This window comes from Leptodactylus fuscus, chromosome 10 (genome assembly GCF_031893055.1).
Source record: "Leptodactylus fuscus isolate aLepFus1 chromosome 10, aLepFus1.hap2, whole genome shotgun sequence".
Lineage (NCBI taxonomy): Eukaryota > Metazoa > Chordata > Amphibia > Anura > Leptodactylidae > Leptodactylus > Leptodactylus fuscus.
Genome location: NC_134274.1, coordinates 87,205,238 through 87,231,930, shown reverse-complemented (window position 1 = coordinate 87,231,930; position 26,693 = coordinate 87,205,238). Strand labels below are relative to the sequence as shown.

General features: G+C 48.4%; 1 protein-coding gene across 2 annotated transcripts; it reads left to right on the top strand.

Moving 5' to 3' along the window:
- The first annotated feature begins 17,795 nt into the window (after nt 1-17,795).
- Nucleotides 17,796-26,321, top strand: LOC142219335 (uncharacterized). 2 transcript variants are annotated; one of them, XM_075288312.1, is made up of 5 exons: nt 17,796-17,856; nt 19,577-19,664; nt 19,750-19,914; nt 20,022-20,103; nt 23,772-26,321. In XM_075288312.1, exons 2-5 carry the CDS (start codon nt 19,587-19,589, stop codon nt 25,415-25,417), a joined length of 1,971 nt encoding a protein of 656 aa, XP_075144413.1. In that variant the 5' UTR covers nt 17,796-17,856; nt 19,577-19,586; the 3' UTR covers nt 25,418-26,321. The 2 variants fall into 2 exon arrangements, with proteins under 2 accessions (XP_075144413.1, XP_075144414.1); XM_075288313.1 differs by lacking the exons at nt 17,796-17,856; nt 19,750-19,914 and having other exon boundaries at nt 19,580-19,723.
- The last annotated feature ends 372 nt before the right edge of the window (nt 26,322-26,693 follow it).

The following is a 26,693-nucleotide window of genomic DNA, read 5'->3' as shown; positions in this document are numbered from 1 at the left end:
TGTCAGTATTAGGGCTGTGACTGTCAGTATTAGGGCTGTGTCAGTATTAGGCCTGTGTCAGTATTAGGGCTGTGTCAGTATTAGGGCTGTGACTGTCAGTATTAGGACTGTGACTGTCAGTATTAGGGCTGTGACTGTCAGTATTAGGTCTGTGGTTGTCAGTATTAGGGCTGTGACTGTCAGTATTAGGACTGTGACTGTCAGTATTAGGGCTGTGGCTGTCAGTATTAGGGCTGTGTCTGTCAGTATTAGGACTGTGGCTGTCAGTATTAGGGCTGTGTCTGTCAGTATTAAGACTGTGGCTGTCAGTATTAGGGCTGTGTCAGTATTAGGACTGTGGCTGTCAGTATTAGGGCTGTGGCTGTCAGTATTAGGGCTGTGTCAGTATTAGGGCTGTGTCAGTATTAGGGCTGTGTCAGTATTAGGGCTGTGTCTGTAAGTATTAGGGCTGTAGGTGTCAGTATTAGGGCTGTGACTGTCAGTGTTAGGCCTGTGGCTGTCAGTATTAGGGCTGTGTCTGTCAGTATTAGGGCTGTGTCTGTCAGTATTAGGGCTGTGTCAGTATTAGGGCTGTGGCTGTCAGTATTAGGGCTGTGTCAGTATTAGGGCTGTGTCAGTATTAGGGCTGTGTCTGTAAGTATTAGGGCTGTGGCTGTCAGTATTAGGGCTGTGTCAGTATTAGGGCTGTGTCAGTATTAGGGCTCTGACTGTCAGTGTTAGGCCTGTGGCTGTCAGTATTAGGGCTGTGTCTGTCAGTATTAGGGCTGTGTCTGTCAGTATTAGGACTGCGGCTGTCAGTATTAGGGCTGTGGCTGTCAGTATTAGGGCTGTGGCTGTCAGTATTAGGGCTGTGTCAGTATTAGGGCTGTGTCTGTCAGTATTAGGGCTGTGTCAGTATTTGGACTGTGGCTGTCAGTAATAGGGCTGTGGCTGTCAGTATTAGGACTGTGGCTGTCAGTATTAGGACTGTGGCTGTCAGTATTAGGACTGTGGCTGTCAGTATTAGGGCTGTGGCTGTCAGTATTAGGGCTGTGTCAGTATTAGGACTGTGACTGTCAGTATTAGGGCTGTAGCTGTCAGTAATAGGGCTGTGGCTGTCAGTATTAGGGCTGTGTCTGTATTAGGGCTGTGGCTGTCAGTATTAGGACTGTGACTGTCAGTATTAGGGCTGTGTCAGTAATAGGGCTGTGGCTGTCAGTATTAGGGCTGTGTCAGTATTAGGGCTGTGGCTGTCAGTATTAGGGCTGTGGCTGTCAGTATTAGGGCTGTGTCAGTATTAGGGCTGTGGCTGTCAGTATTAGGGCTGTGTCTGTCAGTATTAGGGCTGTGTCAGTATTAGGGCTGTGGCTGTCAGTATTAGGGCTGTGTCTGTCAGTATTAGGGCTGTGGCTGTCAGTATTAGGGCTGTGACTGTCAGTATTAGGGCTGTGGCTGTCAGTATTAGGGCTGTGGCTGTCAGTATTAGGGCTGTGGCAGTATTAGGGCTGTGGCTGTCAGTATTAGGGCTATGGCTGTCAGTATTAGGGCTGTGGCTGTCAGTATTAGGGCTGTGGCTGTCAGTATTAGGGCTGTGTCAGTATTAGGGCTGTGACTGTCAGTATTAGGGCTGTGGCTGTCAGTATTAGGGCTGTGGCTGTCAGTATTAGGGCTGTGTCAGTATTAGGGCTGTGTCAGTATTAGGGCTGTGTCAGTATTAGGGCTGTGGCTGTCAGTATTAGGGCTGTGGCTGTCAGTATTAGGGCTGTGGCTGTCAGTATTAGGGCTGTGTCAGTATTAGGGCTGTGACTGTCAGTATAAGGACTGTGACTGTCAGTATTAGGACTGTGACTGTCAGTATTAGGGCTGTGGCTGTCAGTATTAGGGCTGTGAATGTCAGTATTAGGGCTGTGTCAGTATTAGGGCTGTGTCAGTATTAGGGCTGTGTCAGTATTAGGACTGTGGCGGTCAGTATTAGGGCTGTGGCTGTCAGTATTAGGGCTGTGACTGTCAGTATTAGGGCTGTGTCAGTATTAGGGCTGTGTCAGTATTAGGGCTGTGACTGTCAGTATTAGGACTGTGACTGTCAGTATTAGGGCTGTGACTGTCAGTATTAGGGCTGTGACTGTCAGTATTAGGACTGTGACTGTCAGTATTAGGGCTGTGGCTGTCAGAATTAGGACTGTGACTGTCAGTATTAGGGCTGTGACTGTCAGTATTAGGACTGTGACTGTCAGTATTAGGGCTGTGTCTGTCAGTATTAGGGCTGTGTCTGTCAGTATTAGGACTGCGGCTGTCAGTATTAGGGCTGTGGCTGTCAGTATTAGGGCTGTGTCTGTCAGTATTAGGACTGTGACTGTCAGTATTAGGGCTGTGTCAGTATTAGGGCTGTGTCAGTATTAGGGCTGTGTCTGTCAGTATTAGGGCTGTGTCAGTATTAGGACTGTGGCTGTCAGTAATAGGGCTGTGGCTGTCAGTATTAGGACTGTGGCTGTCAGTATTAGGACTGTGGCTGTCAGTATTAGGATTGTGGCTGTCAGTATTAGGGCTGTGGCTGTCAGTATTAGGGCTGTGTCAGTATTAGGACTGTGACTGTCAGTATTAGGGCTGTAGCTGTCAGTATTAGGGCTGTGTCAGTATTAGGACTGTGACTGTCAGTATTAGGGCTGTAGCTGTCAGTAATAGAGCTGTGGCTGTCAGTATTAGGGCTGTGTCTGTATTAGGGCTGTGGCTGTCAGTATTAGGACTGTGACTTTCAGTATTAGGGCTGTGTCAGTAATAGGGCTGTGGCTGTCAGTATTAGGGCTGTGGCTGTCAGTATTAGGGCTGTGGCTGTCAGTATTAGGACTGTGGCTGTCAGTATTAGGGCTGTGGCTGTCAGTATTATGGCTGTGGCTGTCAGTATTAGGGCTGTGTCTGTATTAGGGCTGTGGCAGCATTAGGGCTGTGGCTGTCAGTATTAGGGCTGTGGCTGTCAGTATTAGGGCTGTGGCTGTCAGTATTAGGGCTGTGGCTGTCAGTATTAGGGCTGTGACTGTCAGTATTAGGGCTGTCACTGTCAGTATTAGGGCTGTGGCTGTCAGTATTAGGGCTGTGACTGTCAGTATTAAGGCTGTGTCAGTATTAGGGCTGTGTCAGTATTAGGGCTGTGACTGTCAGTATTAGGGCTGTGGCTGTCAGTATTAGGGCTTTGGCTGTCAGTATTAGGGCTGTGGCTGTCAGTATTAGGGCTGTGTCAGTATTAGGGCTGTGACTGTCAGTATTAGGGCTGTGGCTGTCAGTATTAGGGCTGTGACTGTCAGTATTAGGGCTGTGTCAGTATTAGGGCTGTGTCAGTATTAGGGCTGTGGCTGTCAGTATTAGGGCTGTGGCTGTCAGTATTAGGGCTGTGACTGTCAGTATTAGGACTGTGACTGTCAGTATTAGGGCTGTGGCTGTCAGTATTAGGGCTGTGGCTGTCAGTATTAGGGCTGTAGCTGTCAGTATTAGGTCTGTGGTTGTCAGTATTAGGGCTGTGGCTGTCAGTATTAGGGCTGTGACTGTCAGTATTAGGGCTGTGGCTGTCAGCATTAGGACTGTGGCTGTCAGTATAAGGCTGTGGCTGTCAGTATTAGGACTGTGACTGTCAGTATTAGGGCTGTGTCAGTATTAGGGCTGTGGCTGTCAGTATTAGGACTGTGACTGTCAGTATTAGGGCTGTGACTGTCAGTATTAGGCCTGTGACTGTCAGTATTAGGGCTGTGACTGTCAGTATTAGGGCTGTGGCTGTCAGTATTAGGGCTGTGACTGTCTGTATTAGGGCTGTGGCTGTCAGTATTACGACTGTAACTGTCAGTATTAGGGCTGGAGCTGACAGTATTAGGACTGTGGCTGTCAGTATTAGGGCTGTGTCTGTATTAGGGCTGTGGCTGTCAGTATTAGGACTGTGACTGTCAGTATTAGGGCTGTAGCTGTCAGTAGTAGGGCTGTGGCTGTCAGTATTAGGGCTGTGGCTGTCACTATTAGGGCTGTGTCAGTATTAGGACTGTGGCTGTCAGTAATAGGGCTGTGGCTGTCAGTAATAGGGCTGTGGCTGTCAGTATTAGGACTGTGGCTGTCAGTATTAGGGCTGTGTCAGTATTAGGACTGTGGCTGTCAGTATTAGGGCTGTGGCTGTCAGTATTAGGACTGTGGCTGTCAGTATTAGGACTGTGGCTGTCAGTATTAGGGCTGTGTCAGTATTAGGACTGTGACTGTCAGTATTAGGGCTGTAGCTGTCAGTAATAGGGCTGTGACTGTCAGTATTAGGGCTGTGTCTGTCAGTATTAGGACTGTGGCTGTCAGTATTAGGGCTGTGGCTGTCAGTATTAGGGCTGTGACTGTCAGTATTAGGGCTGTGGCTGTCAGTATTAGGGCTGTGTCAGTATTAGGACTGTGTCAGTATTAGGGCTGTAGCTGTTAGGATTAGGGCTGTAGCTGTTAGGATTAGGACTGTGGCTATCAGTATTAGGGCTGTGGCTGTCAGTATTAGGACTGTGACTGTCAGTATTAGGGCTGTGGCTGTCAGTATTAGGGCTGTGGCTGTCAGTATTAGGGCTGTGGCTGTCAGTATTAGGGCTGTGGCTGTCAGTATTAGGGCTGTGGCTGTCAGTATTAGGGCTGTGGCTGTCAGTATTAGGGCTGTGTCAGTATTAGGGCTGTAGCTGTCAGTATTAGGGCTGTGTCAGTATTAGGGCTGTGACTGTCAGTATTAGGGCTGTGTCAGTATTAGGACTGTGTCAGTATTGGGGCTGTGTCAGTATTAGGGCTGTGGCTGTCAGTATTAGGGCTGTGTCAGTATTAGGGCTGTGTCAGTATTAGGGCTGTGGCTGTCAGTATTAGGGCTGTGGCTGTCAGTATTAGGACTGTGGCTGTCAGTATTAGGGCTGTGTCAGTATTAGGACTGTGGCTGTCAGTATTAGGGCTGTGGCTGTCAGTATTAGGACTGTGGCTGTCAGTATTAGGACTGTGGCTGTCAGTATTAGGGCTGTGTCAGTATTAGGACTGTGACTGTCAGTATTAGGGCTGTAGCTGTCAGTAATAGGGCTGTGACTGTCAGTATTAGGGCTGTGTCTGTCAGTATTAGGACTGTGGCTGTCAGTATTAGGGCTGTGGCTGTCAGTATTAGGGCTGTGGCTGTCAGTATTAGGGCTGTGTCAGTATTAGGACTGTGTCAGTATTAGGGCTGTAGCTGTTAGGATTAGGGCTGTAGCTGTTAGGATTAGGACTGTGGCTGTCAGTATTAGGGCTGTGGCTGTCAGTATTAGGACTGTGACTGTCAGTATTAGGGCTGTGGCTGTCAGTATTAGGGCTGTGGCTGTCAGTATTAGGGCTGTGTCAGTATTAGGGCTGTGACTGTCAGTATTAGGGCTGTGTCAGTATTAGGACTGTGTCAGTATTAGGGCTGTGTCAGTATTAGGGCTGTGGCTGTCAGTATTAGGGCTGTGTCAGTATTAGGGCTGTGGCTGTCAGTATTAGGGCTGTAGCTGTCAGTATTAGGGCTGTGTCAGTATTAGGGCTGTGACTGTCAGTATTAGGGCTGTGTCAGTATTAGGGCTGTGTCAGTATTAGGGCTGTGGCTGTCAGTATTAGGGCTGTGTCAGTATTAGGGCTGTAGCTGTCAGTATTAGGGCTGTGTCAGTATTAGGGCTGTGACTGTCAGTATTAGGGCTGTGTCAGTATTAGGGCTGTGTCAGTATTAGGGCTGTGTCAGTATTAGGGCTGTGTCAGTATTAGGGCTGTGTCAGTATTAGGGCTGTGTCAGTATTAGGGCTGTGTCAGTATTAGGGCTGTGTCAGTATTAGGGCTGTAGCTGTCAGTATTAGGGCTGAGGCTGTCAGTATTAGGGCTGTGGCTGTCAGTATTAGGACTGTGGCTGTCAGTATTAGGGCTGTGGCTGTCAGTATTAGGGCTGTGGCTGTCAGTATTAGGGCTGTGGCTGTCAGTATTAGGACTGTGGCTGTCAGTATTAGGGCTGTGTCAGTATTAGGGCTGTAGCTGTCAGTATTAGGGCTGTGTCAGTATTAGGACTGTGTCAGTATTAGGGCTGTGTCAGTATTAGGGCTGTGGCTGTCAGTATTAGGGCTGTGTCAGTATTAGGGCTGTGTCAGTATTAGGGCTGTGGCTTTCAGTATTAGGGCTGTAGCTGTCAGTAATAGGGCTGTGGCTGTCAGTATTAGGGCTGTGGCTGTCAGTATTAGGACTGTGGCTGTCAGTATTAGGACTGTGGCTGTCAGTATTAGGGCTGTGTCAGTATTAGGGCTGTGGCTGTCAGTATTAGGGCTGTGGCAGTATTAGGGCTGTGGCTGTCAGTATTAGGGCTGTGTCAGTATTAGGGCTGTGTCAGTATTAGGGCTGTGTCAGTATTAGGGCTGTGGCTGTCAGTATTAGGGCTGTGTCAGTATTAGGGCTGTGACTGTCAGTATTAGGGCTGTGTCAGTATTAGGGCTGTGTCAGTATTAGGGCTGTGGCTGTCAGTATTAGGGCTGTGGCTGTATTAGGGCTGTGTCAGTATTAGGGCTGTGTCAGTATTAGGGCTGTGGCTGTCAGTATTAGGGCTGTGACTGTCAGTATTAGGGCTGTGTCAGTATTAGGGCTGTGTCAGTATTAGGGCTGTGTCAGTATTAGGGCTGTGGCTGTCAGTATTAGGGCTGTGGCTGTCAGTATTAGGGCTGTGGCAGTATTAGGGCTGTGGTTGTCAGTATTAGGGCTGTGGCTGTCAGTATTAGGGCTATGGCTGTCAGTATTAGGGCTGTGGCTGTCAGTATTAGGGCTGTGGCTGTCAGTATTAGGGCTTTGGCTGTCAGTATTAGGGCTGTGGCTGTTAGTATTAGGGCTGTGGCTGTCAGTATTAGGGCTGTGGCTGTCAGTATTAGGACTGTGGCTGTCAGTATTAGGACTGTGGCTGTCAGTATTAGGGCTGTGTCAGTATTAGGACTGTGACTGTCAGTATTAGGGCTGTAGCTGTCAGTAATAGGGCTGTGACTGTCAGTATTAGGGCTGTGTCTGTCAGTATTAGGGCTGTGGCTGTCAGTATTAGGGCTGTGACTGTCAGTATTAGGGCTGTGGCTGTCAGTATTAGGGCTGTGTCAGTATTAGGACTGTGTCAGTATTAGGGCTGTAGCTGTTAGGATTAGGGCTGTAGCTGTTAGGATTAGGACTGTGGCTGTCAGTATTAGGGCTGTGGCTGTCAGTATTAGGGCTGTGTCAGTATTAGGGCTGTGACTGTCAGTATTAGGACTGTGTCAGTATTAGGGCTGTGTCAGTATTAGGGCTGTGTCAGTATTAGGGCTGTGGCTGTCAGTATTAGGGCTGTAGCTGTCAGTATTAGGGCTGTGTCAGTATTAGGGCTGTGACTGTCGGTATTAGGGCTGTGTCAGTATTAGGACTGTGTCAGTATTAGGGCTGTGTCAGTATTAGGGCTGTGGCTGTCAGTATTAGGGCTGTAGCTGTCAGTATTAGGGCTGTGGCTGTCAGTATTAGGGCTGTGGCTGTCAGTATTAGGACTGTGGCTGTCAGTATTAGGGCTGTGGCTGTCTGTATTAGGGCTGTGACTGTCAGAATTAGGGCTGTGTCAGTATTAGGGCTGTAGCTGTTAGTATTAGGGCTGTGTCAGTATTAGGACTGTGTCAGTATTAGGGCTGTGTCAGTATTAGGGCTGTGGCTGTCAGTATTAGGGCTGTGTCAGTATCAGGGCTGTGTCAGTATTAGGGCTGTGGCTGTCAGTATTAGGGCTGTACCTGTCAGTATTAGGGTTGTGGCTGTCAGTATTAGGGCTGTGGCTGTCAGTATTAGGGCTGTGGCTGTCAGTATTAGGACTGTGGCTGTCAGTATTAGGACTGTGGCTGTTAGTATTAGGGCTGTGTCAGTGTTAGGGCTGTGGCTGTCAGTATTAGGGCTGTGTCAGTATTAGGGCTGTAGGTGTCAGTATTAGGGCTGTGACTGTCAGTAATAGGGCTGTGGCTGTCAGTAATAGGGCTGTGGCTGTCAGTATTAGGACTGTGGCTGTCAGTATTAGGACTGTGGCTGTCAGTATTAGGACTGTGGCTGTCAGTATTAGGGCTGTGGCTGTCAGTATTAGGACTGTGACTGTCAGTATTAGGGCTGTGGCTGTCAGTATTAGGGCTGTGGCTGTCAGTATTAGGGCTGTGTCAGTATTAGGGCTGTGACTGTCAGTATTAGGGCTGTGTCAGTATTAGGACTGTGTCAGTATTAGGGCTGTGTCAGTATTAGGGCTGTGGCTGTCAGTATTAGGGCTGTGTCAGTATTAGGGCTGTGGCTGTCAGTATTAGGGCTGTGGCTGTCAGTATTAGGGCTTTGTCAGTATTAGGGCTGTAGCTGTCAGTATTAGGGCTGTGTCAGTATTAGGGCTGTGACTGTCAGTATTAGGGCTGTGTCAGTATTAGGACTGTGTCAGTATTAGGGCTGTGTCAGTATTAGGGCTGTGGCTGTCAGTATTAGGGCTGTGTCAGTATTAGGGCTGTGTCAGTATTAGGGCTGTGGCTGTCAGTATTAGGGCTGTAGCTGTCAGTATTAGGGCTGTGGCTGTCAGTATTAGGGCTGTGGCTGTCAGTATTAGGACTGTGGCTGTCAGTATTAGGGCTGTGGCTGTCAGTATTAGGGCTGTGGCTGTCAGTATTAGGACTGTGGCTGTCAGTATTAGGGCTGTGTCAGTATTAGGGCTGTAGCTGTCAGTATTAGGGCTGTGTCAGTATTAGGACTGTGTCAGTATTAGGGCTGTGTCAGTATTAGGGCTGTGGCTGTCAGTATTAGGGCTGTGTCAGTATTAGGGCTGTGTCAGTATTAGGGCTGTGGCTGTCAGTATTAGGGCTGTAGCTGTCAGTATTAGGGCTGTGGCTGTCAGTATTAGGGCTGTGGCTGTCAGTATTAGGACTGTGGCTGTCAGTATTAGGACTGTGGCTGTCAGTATTAGGGCTGTGTCAGTATTAGGGCTGTGGCTGTCAGTATTAGGGCTGTGGCAGTATTAGGGCTGTGGCTGTCAGTATTAGGGCTGTGTCAGTATTAGGGCTGTGTCAGTATTAGGGCTGTGTCAGTATTAGGGCTGTGACTGTCAGTATTAGGGCTGTGTCAGTATTAGGGCTCTGTCAGTATTAGGGCTGTGTCAGTATTAGGGCTGTGGCTGTCAGTATTAGGGCTGTGGCTGTATTAGGGCTGTGTCAGTATTAGGGCTGTGTCAGTATTAGGGCTGTGGCTGTCAGTATTAGGGCTGTGACTGTCAGTATTAGGGCTGTGTCAGTATTAGGGCTGTGTCAGTATTAGGGCTGTGGCTGTCAGTATTAGGGCTGTGGCTGTCAGTATTAGGGCTGTGGCAGTATTAGGGCTGTGGTTGTCAGTATTAGGGCTGTGGCTGTCAGTATTCGGGCTATGGCTGTCAGTATTAGGGCTGTGGCTGTCAGTATCAGGGCTGTGGCTGTCAGTATTAGGGCTTTGGCTGTCAGTATTAGGGCTGTGGCTGTCAGTATTAGGGCTGTGGCTGTCAGTATTAGGGCTGTGGCTGTCAGTATTAGGACTGTGGCTGTCAGTATTAGGGCTGTGTCAGTATTAGGACTGTGACTGTCAGTATTAGGGCTGTAGCTGTCAGTAATAGTGCTGTGACTGTCAGTATTAGGGCTGTGTCTGTCAGTATTAGGACTGTGGCTGTCAGTATTAGGGCTGTGGCTGTCAGTATTAGGGCTGTGACTGTCAGTATTTGGGCTGTGGCTGTCAGTATTAGGGCTGTGTCAGTATTAGGACTGTGTCAGTATTAGGGCTGTAGCTGTTAGGATTAGGGCTGTAGCTGTTAGGATTAGGACTGTGGCTGTCAGTATTAGGGCTGTGGCTGTCAGTATTAGGGCTGTGGCTGTCAGTATTAGGGCTGTGTCAGTATTAGGGCTGTGACTGTCAGTATTAGGAATGTGTCAGTATTAGGGCTGTGTCAGTATTAGGGCTGTGGCTGTCAGTATTAGGGCTGTGGCTGTCAGTATTAGGGCTGTAGCTGTCAGTATTAGGGCTGTGTCAGTATTAGGGCTGTGACTGTCGGTATTAGGGCTGTGTCAGTATTAGGACTGTGTCAGTATTAGGGCTGTGTCAGTATTAGGGCTGTGGCTGTCAGTATTAGGGCTGTAGCTGTCAGTATTAGGGCTGTGGCTGTCAGTATTAGGGCTGTGGCTGTCAGTATTAGGACTGTGGCTGTCAGTATTAGGGCTGTGGCTGTCTGTATTAGGGCTGTGACTGTCAGAATTAGGGCTGGGTCAGTATTAGGGCTGTAGCTGTTAGTATTAGGGCTGTGTCAGTATTAGGACTGTGTCAGTATTAGGGCTGTGTCAGTATTAGGGCTGTGGCTGTCAGTATTAGGGCTGTGTCAGTATTAGGGCTGTGTCAGTATTAGGGCTGTGGCTGTCAGTATTAGGGCTGTACCTGTCAGTATTAGGGCTGTGGCTGTCAGTATTAGGGCTGTGGCTGTCAGTATTAGGGCTGTGGCTGTCAGTATTAGGACTGTGGCTGTCAGTATTAGGGCTGTGTCAGTGTTAGGGCTGTGGCTGTCAGTATTAGGGCTGTGTCAGTATTAGGGCTGTAGGTGTCAGTATTAGGGCTGTGACTGTCAGTAATAGGGCTGTGGCTGTCAGTAATAGGGCTGTGGCTGTCAGTATTAGGACTGTGGCTGTCAGTATTAGGACTGTGGCTGTCAGTATTAGGACTGTGGCTGTCAGTATTAGGGCTGTGGCTGTCAGTATTAGGGCTGTGTCAGTATTAGGACTGTGACTGTCAGTATTAGGGCTGTAGCTGTCAGTATTAGGGCTGTGTCTGTATTAGGGCTGTGGCTGTCAGTATTAGGACTGTGACTGTCAGTATTAGGGCTGTGTCAGTAATAGGGCTGTGGCTGTCAGTATTAGGGCTGTGTCAGTATTAGGGCTGTGTCAGTATTAGGACTGTGGCTGTCAGTATTAGGGCTGTGGCTGTCAGTATTATGGCTGTGGCTGTCAGTATTAGGGCTGTGTCAGTATTAGGGCTGTGTCTGTCAGTATTAGGGCTGTGGCTGTCAGTATTAGGGCTGTGACTGTCAGTATTAGGGCTGTGGCTGTCAGTATTAGGGTTGTGGCTGTCAGTATTAGGGCTGTGGCAGTATTAGGGCTGTGGCTGTCAGTATTAGGGCTGTGGCTGTCAGTATTAGGGCTGTGGCTGTCAGTATTAGGGCTGTGGCTGTCAGTATTAGGGCTGTGTCAGTATTAGGGCTGTGACTGTCAGTATTAGGGCTGTGGCTGTCAGTATTAGGGCTGTGACTGTCAGTATTAGGGCTGTGTCAGTATTAGGGCTGTGTCAGTATTAGGGCTGTGTCAGTATTAGGGCTGTGACTGTCAGTATTAGGGCTGTGGCTGTCAGTATTAGGGCTGTGGCTGTCAGTATTAAGGCTGTGTCAGTATTAGGGCTGTGACTGTCAGTATTAGGGCTGTGGCTGTCAGTATTAGGGCTGTGACTGTCAGTATTAGGGCTGTGTCAGTATTAGGGCTGTGTCAGTATTAGGGCTGTGACTGTCAGTATTAGGACTGTGACTGTCAGTATTAGGGCTGTGGCTGTCAGTATTAGGGCTGTGGCTGTCAGTATTAGGGCTGTGACTGTCAGTATTAGGGCTGTGTCAGTATTAGGGCTGAGTCAGTATTAGGGCTGTGTCAGTATTAGGGCTGTGACTGTCAGTATTAGGACTGTGACTGTCAGTATTAGGGCTGTGGCTGTCAGAATTAGGACTGTGACTGTCAGTATTAGGGCTGTGACTGTCAGTATTAGGACTGTGACTGTCAGTATTAGGGCTGTGTCTGTCAGTATTAGGGCTGTGTCTGTCAGTATTAGGACTGCGGCTGTCAGTATTAGGACTGTGGCTGTCAGTATTAGGGCTGTGGCTGTCAGTATTAGGGCTGTGTCAGTATTAGGGCTGTGACTGTCAGTAATAGGGCTGTGGCTGTCAGTATTAGGGCTGTGTCAGTATTAGGACTGTGACTGTCAGTATTAGGGCTGTAGCTGTCAGTAATAGGGCTGTGGCTGTCAGTATTAGGGCTGTGGCTGTCAGTATTAGGACTGTGACTGTCAGTATTAGGGCTGTGTCAGTAATAGGGCTGTGGCTGTCAGTATTAGGGCTGTGGCTGTCAGTATTAGGACTGTGGCTGTCAGTATTAGCGCTGTGGCTGTCAGTATTAGGACTGTGGCTGTCAGTATTAGGGCTGTGGCTGTCAGTATTAGGCCTGTGTCAGTATTAGGGCTGTGGCTGTCAGTATTAGGGCTGTGACTGTCAGTATTAGGGCTATGGCTGTCAGTATTAGGGCTGTGGCTGTCAGTATTAGGGCTGTGTCAGTATTAGGGCTGTGGCTGTCAGTATTAGGGCTGTGACTGTCAGTATTAGGGCTATGGCTGTCAGTATTAGGGCTGTGGCTGTCAGTATTAGGGCTGTGGCGGTCAGTATTAGGGCTGTGGCTGTCAGTATTAGGGCTGTGTCAGTATTAGGGCTGTGGCTGTCAGTATTAGGGCTGTAGCTGTCAGTATTAGGGCTGTTGCTGTCAGTATTAGGGCTGTGGCTGTCAGTATTAGGACTGTGGCTGTAAGTATTAGGGCTGTGTCAGTATTAGGGCTGTGGCTGTCAGTATTAGGGCTGTGGCAGTATTAGGGCTGTGACTGTCAGTATTAGGGCTGTGACTGTCAGTATTAGGGCTGTGTCAGTATTAGGGCTGTGTCAGTATTAGGGCTGTGTCAGTATTAGGGCTGTGGCTGTCAGTATTAGGGCTGTGACTGTCAGTATTAGGGCTATGGCTGTCAGTATTAGGGCTGTGGCTGTCAGTATTAGGGCTGTGGCGGTCAGTATTAGGGCTGTGGCTGTCAGTATTAGGGCTGTGTCAGTATTAGGGCTGTGTCAGTATTAGGGCTTTGGCTGTCAGTATTAGGGCTGTAGCTGTCAGTATTAGGGCTGTTGCTGTCAGTATTAGGGCTGTTGCTGTCAGTATTAGGGCTGTGGCTGTCAGTATTAGGGCTGTGTCAGTATTAGGGCTGTGGCTGTCAGTATTAGGGCTGTGGCAGTATTAGGGCTGTGACTGTCAGTATTAGGGCTGTGACTGTCAGTATTAGGGCTGTGTCAGTGTTAGGGCTGTGTCAGTATTAGGGCTGTGTCAGTATTAGGGCTGGGGCTGTGTCAGTATTAGGGCTGTGGCTGTCAGTATTAGGGCTGTGTCAGTATTAGGGCTGTGACTGTCAGTATTAGGGCTGTGTCAGTATTAGGGCTGTGTCAGTATTAGGGCTGTGTCAGTATTAGGGCTGTGGCTGTCATTATTAGGGCTGTGGCAGTATTAGGGCTGTGGCTGTCAGTATTAGGGCTGTGGCTGTCAGTATTAGGGCTGTGGCTGTCAGTATTAGGGCTGTGGCTGTCAGTATTAGGGCTGTGGCTGTCAGTATTAGGACTGTGGCTGTCAGTATTAGGGCTGTGGCTGTCAGTATTAGGACTGTGTCAGTATTAGGACTGTAGCTGTCAGTATTAGGGCTGTGTCAGTATTAGGGCTGTGGCTGTCAGTATTAGGACTGTGGCTGTCAGTATTAGGACTGTGGCTGTCAGTATTAGGGCTGTGTCAGTATTAGGACTGTGACTGTCAGTATTAGGGCTGTAGCTGTCAGTAATAGGGCTGTGACTGTCAGTATTAGGGCTGTGTCTGTCAGTATTAGGACTGTGGCTGTCAGTATTAGGGCTGTGGCTGTCAGTATTAGGGCTGTGACTGTCAGTATTAGGGCTGTGGCTGTCAGTATTAGGGCTGTGGCTGTCAGTATTAGGACTGTGTCAGTATTAGGGCTGTAGCTGTTAGGATTAGTGCTGTAGCTGTTAGGATTAGGACTGTGGCTGTCAGTATTAGGGCTGTGGCTGTCAGTATTAAGACTGTGGCTGTCAGTATTAGGGCTGTGGCTGTCAGTATTAGGACTGTGACTGTCAGTATTAGGGCTGTGGCTGTCAGTATTAGGGCTGTGGCTGTCAGTATTAGGGCTGTGTCAGTATTAGGGCTGTGTCAGTATTAGGACTGTGTCAGTATTAGGGCTGTGTCAGTATTAGGGCTGTGGCTGTCAGTATTAGGGCTGTAGCTGTCAGTATTAGGGCTGTGGCTGTCAATATTAGGGCTGTGGCTGTCAGTATTAGGGCTGTGTCAGTATTAGGGCTGTAGCTGTCAGTATTAGGGCTGTGTCAGTATTAGGACTGTGTCAGTATTAGGGCTGTGTCAGTATTAGGACTGCGGCTGTCAGTATTAGGGCTGTGGCTGTCAGTATTAGGGCTGTGGCTGTCAGTATTAGGGCTGTGTCAGTATTAGGGCTGTGTCAGTATTAGGGCTGTGGCTGTCAGTATTAGGACTGTGTCAGTATTAGGACTGTGTCAGTATTAGGGCTGTGTCAGTATTAGGGCTGTGGCTGTCAGTATTAGGGCTGTGTCAGTATTAGGACTGTGTCAGTATTAGGGCTGTGTCAGTATTAGGGCTGTGGCTGTCAGTATTAGGGCTGTGTCAGTATTAGGACTGTGTCAGTATTAGGGCTGTGTCAGTATTAGGGCTGTGTCAGTATTAGGGCTGTGGCTGTCAGTATTAGGGCTGTGTCAGTATTAGGGCTGTGTCAGTATTAGGGCTGTGTCAGTATTAGGGCTGTGGCTGTCAGTATTAGGGCTGTGGCTGTCAGTATTAGGGCTGTGTCAGTATTAGGACTGTGTCAGTATTAGGGCTGTGTCAGTATTAGGGCTGTGGCTGTATTAGGGCTGTGGCTGTATTAGGGCTGTGACTGTCAGTATTAGGGCTGTGTCAGTATCAGGACTGTGTCAGTATTAGGGCTGTGTCAGTATTAGGGCTGTGGCTGTCAGTATTAGGGCTGTGTCAGTATTAGGGCTGTAGCTGTCAGTATTAGGGCTGTGTCAGTATTAGGGCTGTGGCTGTCAGTATTAGGGCTGTGTCAGTATTAGGACTGTGTCAGTATTAGGGCTGTGTCAGTATTAGGGCTGTGGCTGTATTAGGGCTGTGACTGTCAGTATTAGGGCTGTGTCAGTATCAGGACTGTGTCAGTATTAGGGCTGTGTCAGTATTAGGGCTGTGGCTGTCAGTATTAGGGCTGTGTCAGTATCAGGACTGTGTCAGTATTAGGGCTGTGTCAGTATTAGGGCTGTGGCTGTCAGTATTAGGGCTGTGGCTGTCAGTATTAGGGCTGTGTCAGTATTAGGGCTGTGGCTGTCAGTATTAGGACTGTGGCTGTCAGTATTAGGGCTGTGTCAGTATTAGGACTGTGTCAGTATTAGGGCTGTGTCAGTATTAGGGCTGTGGCTGTCAGTATTAGGACTGTGGCTGTCAGTATTAGGACTGTGTCAGTATTAGGACTGTGTCAGTATTAGGGCTGTGTCAGTATTAGGGCTGTGGCTGTCAGTATTAGGGCTGTGTCAGTATTAGGACTGTGTCAGTATTAGGGCTGTGTCAGTATTAGGGCTGTGTCAGTATTAGGGCTGTGGCTGTCAGTATTAGGGCTGTGTCAGTATTAGGGCTGTGTCAGTATTAGGGCTGTGGCTGTCAGTATTAGGGCTGTGGCTGTCAGTATTAGGGCTGTGTCAGTATTAGGGCTATGGCTGTCAGTATTAGGGCTGTGGCTGTCAGTATTAGGGCTGTGTCAGTATTAGGACTGTGTCAGTATTAGGGCTGTGTCAGTATTAGGGCTGTGGCTGTATTAGGGCTGTGACTGTCAGTATTAGGGCTGTGTCAGTATCAGGACTGTGTCAGTATTAGGGCTGTGTCAGTATTAGGGCTGTGGCTGTCAGTATTAGGGCTGTGTCAGTATTAGGACTGTGTCAGTATTAGGGCTGTGGCTGTATTAGGGCTGTGGCTGTCAGTATTAGGACTGTGGCTGTCAGTATTAGGGCTGTGTTAGTATTAGGGCTGTAGCTGTCAGTATTAGGGCTGTGGCTGTCAGTATTAGGGCTGTGACTGTCAGTATTAGGGCTGTGACTGTCAGTATTAGGGCTGTGGCTGTCAGTATTAGGGCTGTGGCTGTCAGTATTAGGGCTGTGTCAGTATTAGGGCTGTGGCTGTCAGTATTAGGGCTGTGGCTGTCAGTATTAGGGCTGTGTCAGTATTAGGACTGTGGCTGTCAGTATTAGGGCTGTGTCAGTATTAGGGCTGTGTCAGTATTAGGGCTGTGGCTGTCAGTATTAGGACTGTGGCTGTCAGTATTAGGGCTGTGGCTGTCAGTATTAGGACTGTGTCAGTATTAGGGCTGTGTCAGTATTAGGGCTGTGGCTGTCAGTATTAGGGCTGTGGCTGTCAGTATTAGGGCTGTGGCTGTCAGTATTAGGACTGTGTCAGTATTAGGGCTGTGTCAGTATTAGGGCTGTGGCTGTCAGTATTAGGGCTGTGGCTGTCAGTATTAGGGCTGTGGCTGTCAGTATTAGGACTGTGTCAGTATTAGGGCTGTGTCAGTATTAGGGCTGTGGCTGTCAGTATTAGGGCTGTTGCTGTCAGTATTAGGGCTGTGGCTGTCAGTATTAGGACTGTGTCAGTATTAGGGCTGTGTCAGTATTAGGGCTGTGGCTGTCAGTATTAGGGCTGTGACTGTCAGTATTAGGGCTGTGGCTGTCAGTATTAGGGCTGTGGCTGTCAGTATTAGGACTGTGTCAGTATTAGGGCTGTGTCAGTATTAGGGCTGTGGCTGTCAGTATTAGGGCTGTGTCAGTATTAGGGCTGTGGCTGTCAGTATTAGGGCTGTGTCAGTATTAGGGCTGTGGCTGTCAGTATTAGGACTGTGGCTGTCAGTATTAGGGCTGTGTCAGTATTAGGACTGTGTCAGTATTAGGGCTGTGGCTGTATTAGGGCTGTGGCTGTCAGTATTAGGACTGTGGCTGTCAGTATTAGGGCTGTGTTAGTATTAGGGCTGTAGCTGTCAGTATTAGGGCTGTGGCTGTCAGTATTAGGGCTGTGACTGTCAGTATTAGGGCTGTGACTGTCAGTATTAGGGCTGTGACTGTCAGTATTAGGGCTGTGGCTGTCAGTATTAGGGCTGTGGCTGTCAGTATTAGGGCTGTGTCAGTATTAGGGCTGTGGCTGTCAGTATTAGGGCTGTGGTTGTCAGTATTAGGGCTGTGTCAGTATTAGGACTGTGGCTGTCAGTATTAGGGCTGTGTCAGTATTAGGGCTGTGTCAGTATTAGGACTGTGGCTGTCAGTATTAGGGCTGTGGCTGTCAGTATTAGGACTGTGTCAGTATTAGGGCTGTGTCAGTATTAGGGCTGTGGCTGTCAGTATTAGGGCTGTGGCTGTCAGTATTAGGGCTGTGTCAGTATTAGGACTGTGACAGTATTAGGACTGTGACTGTCAGTATTAGGGCTGTGTCAGTATTAGGACTGTGTCAGTATTAGGGCTGTGACTGTCAGTATTAGGGCTGTGTCAGTATTAGGACTGTGTCAGTATTAGGGCTGTGACTGTCAGTACTGGGGAGGGGGGGGGTGTCTGCCCCTGTTATGTTGCCCTTGTTATGTTGCCCTTGTTATGTTGCCCTTGTTATGTTGCCCTTGTTATGTTGCCCTTGTTATGTTGCCCTTGTTATGTTGCCCCTTATATCCTATTTCCCTTCCACTCCAGCTCAGTAATACACGGATATCTCTCTAACCAATCATGCAGCAGCATCTGAAAACGCACTAAGGCTTAAGACAAAGTCAGGCAAAAAGCAAAAAAGAGAAACCGGAAACGTCACTGAGGTGGAACGCAAGCTACGAGGCGCTGTACCGCAAACCCGGAAGTATGGGCGGAGTTACACGCGCTGACTAGGAAGTGGCGTCGCGTCCTGGGCTCTGCTGCGAAATGTCATAGGAAAGAAGTGTCTGCAGGTTAGTGGGGTCTTCGGAGTGACAGCGATGTGCGGGCACTGCTGTGTGTGACACTGATGTATGGGCACTGCTGTGTGTGACACTGATGTATGGGCACTGCTGTGTGTGACACTGATGTGCGGGCACTGCTGTGTGTGACACTGATGTATGGGCACTGCTGTGTGTGACACTGATGTATGGGCACTGCTGTGTGTGACACTGATGTATGGGCACCCCCTAAAATATTTTTTTTGGTACTATTCCGTTATCGGGCCAGCAGCAGCGCATTTCAGCACCAGCTTTCGGGACAGCAGTTCAGTTCAGCAGCGGGAATTACAATGACATCCGAGGACTGCTGGCCCGATGCTTGTGCCCAGTAGCCAGTACATCAATGACCCCCCCTCCATCTCCTCCTCCTTCCAGTGCTGCCCCCCAGCTCTCCTTACATCTACCCCGTACCCTCTCCCCGCCACATGACTAAGCCGATGCTGGCCCGATGATAGAGGCCGTGCTTGTGTGTAGTAGGCAGTACATCGATCGATGCCCTCATCCTCCTCTTCCTTCCAGTGCTGCCCCCCAGCTCTTCTTACATCTGCCCCGTACCCTCTCCCTGTAATAGGCCTCACCGTAAATCTTGAGCAATGAATGCTACTAGATAGCCGCCGGACGCTGCAGAAAGTTTGTCCCTCCGGCTCGCTGTAGCTCACCGTTCCTATAGTCGGCGTGTTTCTTGTCAGGGCCTGGATTGAGCCCCGGTGTCTTTCCTTTCGGTCTCGGTACTAGCGCTGAGGTGAGGCCTAGTCGTGTGGCGGGGAGAGGGTACGGGGAAGATGTAAGGAGAGCTGGGGGGCAGCACTGGCAGGAGGAGAAGGATGGGGGAGGGGGGTCATCGATGTACTGGTTACTGGGCACAAGCATCGGGCCAGCAGTCCTCGGATGTCATTGTAATTCCCGCTGCTGAACTGCTGTCCCGAAAGCTGCTGCTGAACTGCGCTGCTGCTGGCCCGATAACGGAATAGTACCTTTTTTTTTTTAAAAATAGTAAAACAAAAATTTTTTACAAGTATGTTACAAAAATTACATAAATATAAAGTTCCCCTTTTCCCTCATACAGTATAAAATGCGACATATTTTGTATTGCGGCGTCCGTAGCAAACTGTGCAATAAATCTAATCCATCAAATAATAATCAATCTAATCCATACAATAAACATCCACCGTTCTGCAGAAATCCCGGTTTTCCTTGGTATGCAAATGAGTTCTCTTGCAGCACTGGGGGCGGTCCCTATCACTGAAACAGCACTGGGGGCGTCCCCAATGCAGTGAGAGAAATCTCCAGCGCCGCCTCCATCTTCGTCTAGGACGGCCTCTCCCTGTTGGCTTCAAATTTCTAGGCCTCGGGCAGAGCGGACTGCGCATGCCCGCCTGGTGTAAGCGGCCATTTTCTTGTGGCCACTTACACAGTAAGCGTGTGTGAAATACTTGGAGTACCAAAGTACTCCTGTTAGTGGACGTCTTGGCTATCACGTGGCGTTATTTGGCGGTCAGAGGAAGCCTTCTCCTTCTGGGGTCACCTTAGATAACGACTATATCTGAGAAGGCCACGATCAGAGGTAACGATGGCCGTACATTACAGCAATAAGAAATACCGCCATATATAACGCGCTCGCCCCCTCCGTATATGGTGAGACGTCTCCTGAGTATTGGTTCTGCCTCTCACTATGACTCGATCTTGTTCCCAGATGATCCAGAATGCGGAAGCAGAAGAATGACATTTCCGAAAAGATATTAAGTATCGCCCTGGAGATCATCTCACTGCTGACCGGAGAGGTGAGGGAACCTTACAAGACGTAGGACATGACATGGCAGCGGATCACACTAAACATGACGTAAGGATGTGTCTTTTATCATATAGACCTACGGGCCAGTGAAGGGGTCACCAGCCGGCAGCGGCCATGTTGTTTCAGAAGAACAGAACTCCGTCCCAAAGACTTCGCTTCAGTTACTGATACGGGAGGAAAGAACCAATGAGAAGATCCTGGAGCTCACCAACAAGATCATTGAGCTGCTGGGCGGAGAGGTGAGCGCTGCTGCCGGGGTGTTACATAGAAGTGGACGCCATTGTAGCGCCATTAGTAGGACACGGAGGTCTTCTTTACATGATGTGTATCCTCTCATGTTCTGTAGGACACAAACCAGACAGACGTTCTACAAGAACCTGAAGAAGTTGTGGACACGACTACACTTAGCGCGCGCACAGAGGAGATCGGTGAGTCTGTCGTAGTCTCTTCCTCTTTTGTTCTTCCTGTCACCTCCCTCAGTGTTATTATCTTCTCATTCTCCTGATTTGTGTCTTGTTTTCTTCTCGTCCTCCTTCTCTTATCTTTGCTTTTCCTTCTATGATCTTCTTTCTTCTCTTTCACTTCTTACTTGTTCTCTTTCTCCTTCGGTTTTATTTCCTCGTGCTGATTCTCCTGTTACCTTCCATCTTTCTTCCTCTCGTTGTCACTTTGCTCCCCTTTCATTGTTCTCTTTGCTCTTGTTCTTCCTCTCGGCGTCCTTAGTTTCTTTCTCTGTACGTTTCTCCTTGTCTCTTCTTTCTCCTTACAGTACACTTCTCACCTTTCTTCTTGCTAGACCTTTTCTGCACACCATTATTCATGTCATTCTCCTTGGTATCTTTCTTCTTGTTTTCTTTCTCCTTGGTTCCCTCTTTCTGTTTGTTTTCACTGTTTGGTTTCTTCTTCTGTTTCTCCACTTGTATGATATTCTTCTCCTTCACCTTGTTCCCTTCCTTTGTGTCCTGCTTTTGTCTCATTTTTATATTCCTTGTTTCTCTTCCTTGGCATCCTTCTTCTCTACCTCCTTACTCTCCTCCTTGGTATCCTTCTTCTCCACCTCCTTACTCTCCTCCTTGGTATCCTTCTTCTCCACCTCCTTACTCTCCTCCTTGGTATCCTTCTTCTCCACCTCCTTACTCTCCTCCTTGGTATCCTTCTTCTCCACCTCCTTACTCTCCTCCTTGGTATCCTTCTTCTCTACCTCCTTACTCTCCTCCTTGGTATCCTTCTTCTCTACCTCCTTACTCTCCTCCTTGGTATCCTTCTTCTCCACCTCCTTACTCTCCTCCTTGGTATCCTTCTTCTCTACCTCCTTACTCTCCTCCTTGGTATCCTTCTTCTCCACCTCCTTACTCTCCTCCTTGGTATCCTTCTTCTCCACCTCCTTACTCTCCTCCTTGGTCTCCTTCTTCTCTACCTCCTTACTCTCCTCCTTGGTATCCTTCTTCTCTACCTCCTTACTCTCCTCCTTGGTATCCTTCTTCTCCACCTCCTTACTCTCCTCCTTGGTATCCTTCTTCTCCACCTCCTTACTCTCCTCCTTGGTATCCTTCTTCTCCACCTCCTTACTCTCCTCCTTGGTATCCTTCTTCTCTACCTCCTTACTCTCCTCCTTGGTATCCTTCTTCTCTACCTCCTTACTCTCCTCCTTGGTATCCTTCTTCTCTACCTCCTTACTCTCCTCCTTGGTATCCTTCTTCTCTACCTCCTTACTCTCCTCCTTGGTATCCTTCTTCTCTACCTCCTTACTCTCCTCCTTGGTATCCTTCTTCTCCACCTCCTTGGTATCTTTCTTCTCTACCTCCTTACTCTCCTCCTTGGTATCCTTCTTCTCCACCTCCTTACTCTCCTCCTTGGTATCCTTCTTCTCTACCTCCTTACTCTCCTCCTTGGTATCCTTCTTCTCCACCTCGTTACTCTCCTCCTTGGTATCCTTCTTCTCCACCTCCTTACTCTCCTCCTTGGTATCCTTCTTCTCCACCTCCTTACTCCCCTCCTTGGCATCCTTCTTCTCTACCTCCTTACTCTCCTCCTTGGTATCCTTCTTCTCCACCTCGTTACTCTCCTCCTTGGTATCCTTCTTCTCCACCTCCTTACTCTCCTCCTTGGTATCCTTCTTCTCCACCTCCTTACTCTCCTCCTTGGTATCCTTCTTCTCCACCTCCTTACTCTCCTCCTTGGTATCCTTCTTCTCCACCTCCTTACTCTCCTCCTTGGTATCCTTCTTCTCTACCTCCTTACTCTCCTCCTTGGTATCCTTCTTCTCCACCTCCTTACTCTCCTCCTTGGTATCCTTCTTCTCCACCTCCTTACTCTCCTCCTTGGTATCTTTCTTCTCTACCTCCTTACTCTCCTCCTTGGTATCCTTCTTCTCCTTCTTGGTATCCTTCTTCTCTACCTCCTCACTCTCCTCCTTGGTCTCCTTCTTCTGTACCTCCTTACTCTCCTCCTTGGTATCCTTCTTCTCCACCTCCTTACTCTCCTCCTTGGTATTCTTCTTCTCCACCTCGTTACTCTCCTCCTTTGTATTCTTCTTCTCCACCTCCTTACTCTCCTCCTTGGTATCCTTCTTCTCCACCTCCTTACTCTCCTCCTTGCTATCCTTCTTCTCCACCTCCTTACTCTCCTCCTTGGTCTCCTTCTTCTCTAGCTCCTTACTTTCCTCCTTGGTATCCTTCTTCTCTACCTCCTTACTCTCCTCCTTGGTATCCTTCTTCTCCACCTCCTTACTCTCCTCCTTGGTATCCTTCTTCCCTACCTCCTTACTCTCCTCCTTGGTCTCCTTCTTCTCTACCTCCTTACTCTCCTCCTTGGCATCCTTCTTCCCTACCTCCTTACTCTCCTCCTTGGTCTCCTTCTTCTCTACCTCCTTACTCTCCTCCTTGGTCTCCTTCTTCTCCACCTCCTTACTCTCCTCCTTGATATCCTTCTTTTCTACCTCCTTACTCTCCTCCTTGGTATTCTTCTTCTCTACCTCCTTACTCTCCCCCTTGGTATCCTTCTTCTCTACCTCCTTGGTATCCTTCTTCTCTAGCTCCTTACTCTCCTCCTTGGTATCCTTCTTCTCTAGCTCCTTACTTTCCTCCTTGGTATCTTTCTTCTCCACCTCCTTACTCTCCTCCTTGGTATCCTTCTTCTCCACCTCCTTACTCCCCTCCTTGGTATCCTTCTTCTCTAGCTCCTTACTCTCCTCCATGGTCTCCTTCTTCTCCACCTCCTTACTCTCCTCCTTGGTATCCTTCTTCTCTACCTCCTTACTTTCCTCCTTGGTCTCCTTCTTCCCTACCTCCTTACTCTCCTCCTTGATATCCTTCTTCTCTACCTCCTTACTCTGCTCCTTCTCCCGTCCTACTCCTGCTTCTTTCTTTCTCCTTGTTCTACTCTTTCATCTCCTCTTCATCTTACTTTTCTTATTCTTCTCCTTTTTCGCTCTCCCACTCCTCACCACTTTATACGTTGGATACAAATATATATTATTTCAGGGTTTAGACGGAACTTCTTGTATTTCTGCCATCACATTAGTAGAATACATTGATTGATATTCCTCAAGTTTCTTTTTGTCCTTTGAGCCAAGGTGGCACCGTAATGACATGACACATAAGCTCGACAAGGTTGAGAATCTCTGGGTTACATTGAACCTAAACTGTTACAACTTTTTAAAAATTATTTCATAGATCAGTAATTCAGGCAATAATTGTAAACTTTGCAATAGATTTTTCTGCCATAAAAGCGCCTGTTTCCTTTGTATGAATTTCATCAGCTCAGCAACAGGCAATAGAAGACTATGGAGAGGTGTCGGGGGAGGAGGAGGAGGGCAGCTGGTGGAGACTGAGAGACAGCAGAGGAATAAACAACCCCTCTGTGTGATACAGTGATGGTTTTCTGTCACAGCACAGCAGGATTATATGGTTTTGTTGTGAGAGAAATGTCTCACTAGGTGCTGTAGATGGTCTCATTTCTCCTCTACTTTCCTTCTCCATAGACTTCAATGTACTCTGTACTCTCTAAACCATGTAGTATTCTGTCCATTAGGTTTCAGAGAGAGATTGGAATTTTTTGTCAATTTTCCATATTCTTTGGTCCTTGAATTTTCCAGGCCAACGCTCAGAAGAGAACAACGACACCCCCGAATGTGACCAAATTGTGCAACCTCAACCCAACGACAGCCTTACTTCAGAAGAACCAGCTGTAAATGACAGTGACTGCGCCCGTGCCGGTTCCCCAGAGAACAACGACAACACCGGCTCCGTCTCAAATCCTGAAAGCGCTAAAGTAAATTCTAAGAAAAGAAGGAAGCACACGTGTAGCGAATGCGGCAAAGCTTTTCTGCGCATCGCTCACCTCGTTGTGCACCAGAGAACACACACGGGCGAGAAGCCGTTCTCCTGCTCCTCGTGTGGAAAATCTTTCATCAGCAAATCGCGTCTCGACCGACATTGGAAGACTCACACGGGAGAGAAACGTTACTTCTGTGAAGAGTGCGGGAAAAGTTTTTTCAATAATTCTCATTTCCAAATCCACCAAAGGATCCACAAGGGAGAGAAACCGTTCGTATGTTCCGACTGCGGTAAATCTTTCACCGAGCGCTCCAACTACACCCGTCATCTGAAGATCCACACGGGGGAGAAGCCGTATACGTGTTCTGTGTGCGGCCAAAGCTTCGTGCAACTCGTTCACCTCCTGGTGCACCAAAAAAAACACAAAGTGCAAAACCAGTTTTCGTGCCCGAAGTGTAAAGTGTTCTTTCCTTCCGAAGAAGCCTTCCTCACGCACCAGAAGGTCCTCGACCACAAGCTGTACTCTTGCCCCGAATGCAGAAAGTGTTTTCTGAATGTCGTCAGCTGCCTCAGACATCAAAGACTCCATACGGGCGAGAAGTTGTATACCTGCCCCGACTGCAAGAAGCAGTTCATCAACAAATCCCACCTGAAAACGCACAAGAGAACCCACACCGGGGAGAAACCCTTCGCCTGTTCTGAATGTCAGAAGCATTTCAGCGATAAGTCAGGGTTAACTAAGCATATGGCGACTCACCAGGGGGAAACTCCCTTTAAGTGCAGCGAGTGCCATAAGGGCTTTAAGCAGAAGATCAGCCTTTTCCTACATCAGCAGCTGCATAAAGGCAACAAAGTCTTCTCTTGCGCTCGGTGTCGGAAGTATTTTTCCAATGAGTTTGATCTGGTGACCCATCAGAAGATTCACGAAGGCGACAGCCCGATATCCTGCCCAGAGTGCCAGAAAGTGTTTGCCAGCAGAGTCAGCTTAGTCGCCCATCAGAAGCGTCACATCGGGGAGAAGCCATTCTCTTGCATCGATTGCGGCAAAACCTTTAACAACAAGTCGAGTCTGGTGGCCCATCGGCGAGTCCACACGGGAGAGAAACCATACGCTTGCGCCGACTGCGGCAAAGTGTTTTCCGTCAAGTCCAACATGGTCCGACATCAAAGGCCGGGAGAGGAGTCCTTCATATGCGCCCACTGCGGCGAAAGCTTTAGATCCAAGTCATGTTTTGAGTTCCATGGAAAAAATCATACAGGGGCGAAATATTATTCGTGTTCCAAATGCGAAGAAAAATTCACGAATAGAACAAGCTGGCGGAAGCATCGGCAGGTTCACAGAGAAGAAGAAATCTGCGCCGAACTGCAGAAGCGACCGAACTTGTACGAATGCGCCACTTGCAAAAAGACCTTCAACAAAAAGTCCAACTTGGCGAGACACATGAAGATCCATGACAGGAAGTAGGATTAGGAGAATACCAAATGCAATATGTGGGGGGGCTTATTTACATAAAGTAACGGAACGGCGGGGAGAATCGAAAAAAAGAAGGTGGTAGCGGAAGAGGCTTCATAAACGGTATCCAAGAACCACTGACACCAATGATGGGATCTAAAGATGAGCGAGTATTATTCTCGAAGAGCACGCTCCCATAGGAATGAATGGACGCAGCCGGCGTCCTGCTGCCTAACCCCCTGCACGCAGGCCGCTCCCATTCATTCCTATGGGAGCGTGCTATTCGAGAATAATACTCGCTCATCTCTAATGGAATCCCGTTCTCTTTTCTTTATTCGCGTCATTTTCTTAATCGATCAACATAAACTATTAACCCTTCCATTTCCAAAAGAGTGCCCCCCCCAGGTGATGCATCCTAGAGATCATGTGACTGCTGTAAAGCGTATTCCTGAATGTCGCAGCCCAGACAAGATGGCCGCTGCCATAATCCGATGAGGAAACAAATATGGATCAGGCGATAAAGCCCCTTTAAGGAGGGCAGATTTCCTCACATGGTCTCAGCAACTGTTTTATAGTTTGTGCCTCGCTCTTTAGGGCTTATTTTTTGTGGATTGAGTTGAATTTGATTGAGTTTAGAAATTATTTTGAGTTGGAAATAAGAGTTAATTACAGTTTTTCATAATGTTATTTAAGACGACCTGTCATGTCCGCGGGCACATGCGGGATTATATATATAGCGCTAGAAAGCTGATATTCAGTATATAAGACCGCAGATGCCCAAGGACACATAAACTGGATACAGGACTACCAATGATTGGTGTATACAGATTGGGCGCACGCCCTTGGAGGGTCACCGTCTCTCTAATAACAGATTCTTGGATGGTAGCACATCTCTACTCTTCAGGTTTGGGAAGAAATAATCTCTATGTTTTTTACTATGAAGTAATTTTTCCTTAATAAAAGTTATTTATCTATAAGTGACTCGGAGTCTCTGGGATTGCTGCGGAGCCTAACGCTCCCGGGGGGGGGGGGGGGGGCAACGGTAAGTCCAGGACTACCAGGCGGCCAGGAGAAAGAAATGGAAGGCTGGGAGAATACTCCGGGCGCTGTCATCATGGGCCTCACAAAAGCAATCAGGATCCATTCACATGGAGGATAATGGCGCTTTATTTGGCCAGTTGACCTAAGTGGCGGCCGCTGGTTCTTTTATCCACTAGCAGAGTTGAAGTCAATAAGAGGCTTTTTTTTTTTCAGCGTGGAAAATTTTGCACCATTTTCCTCCGTGTGA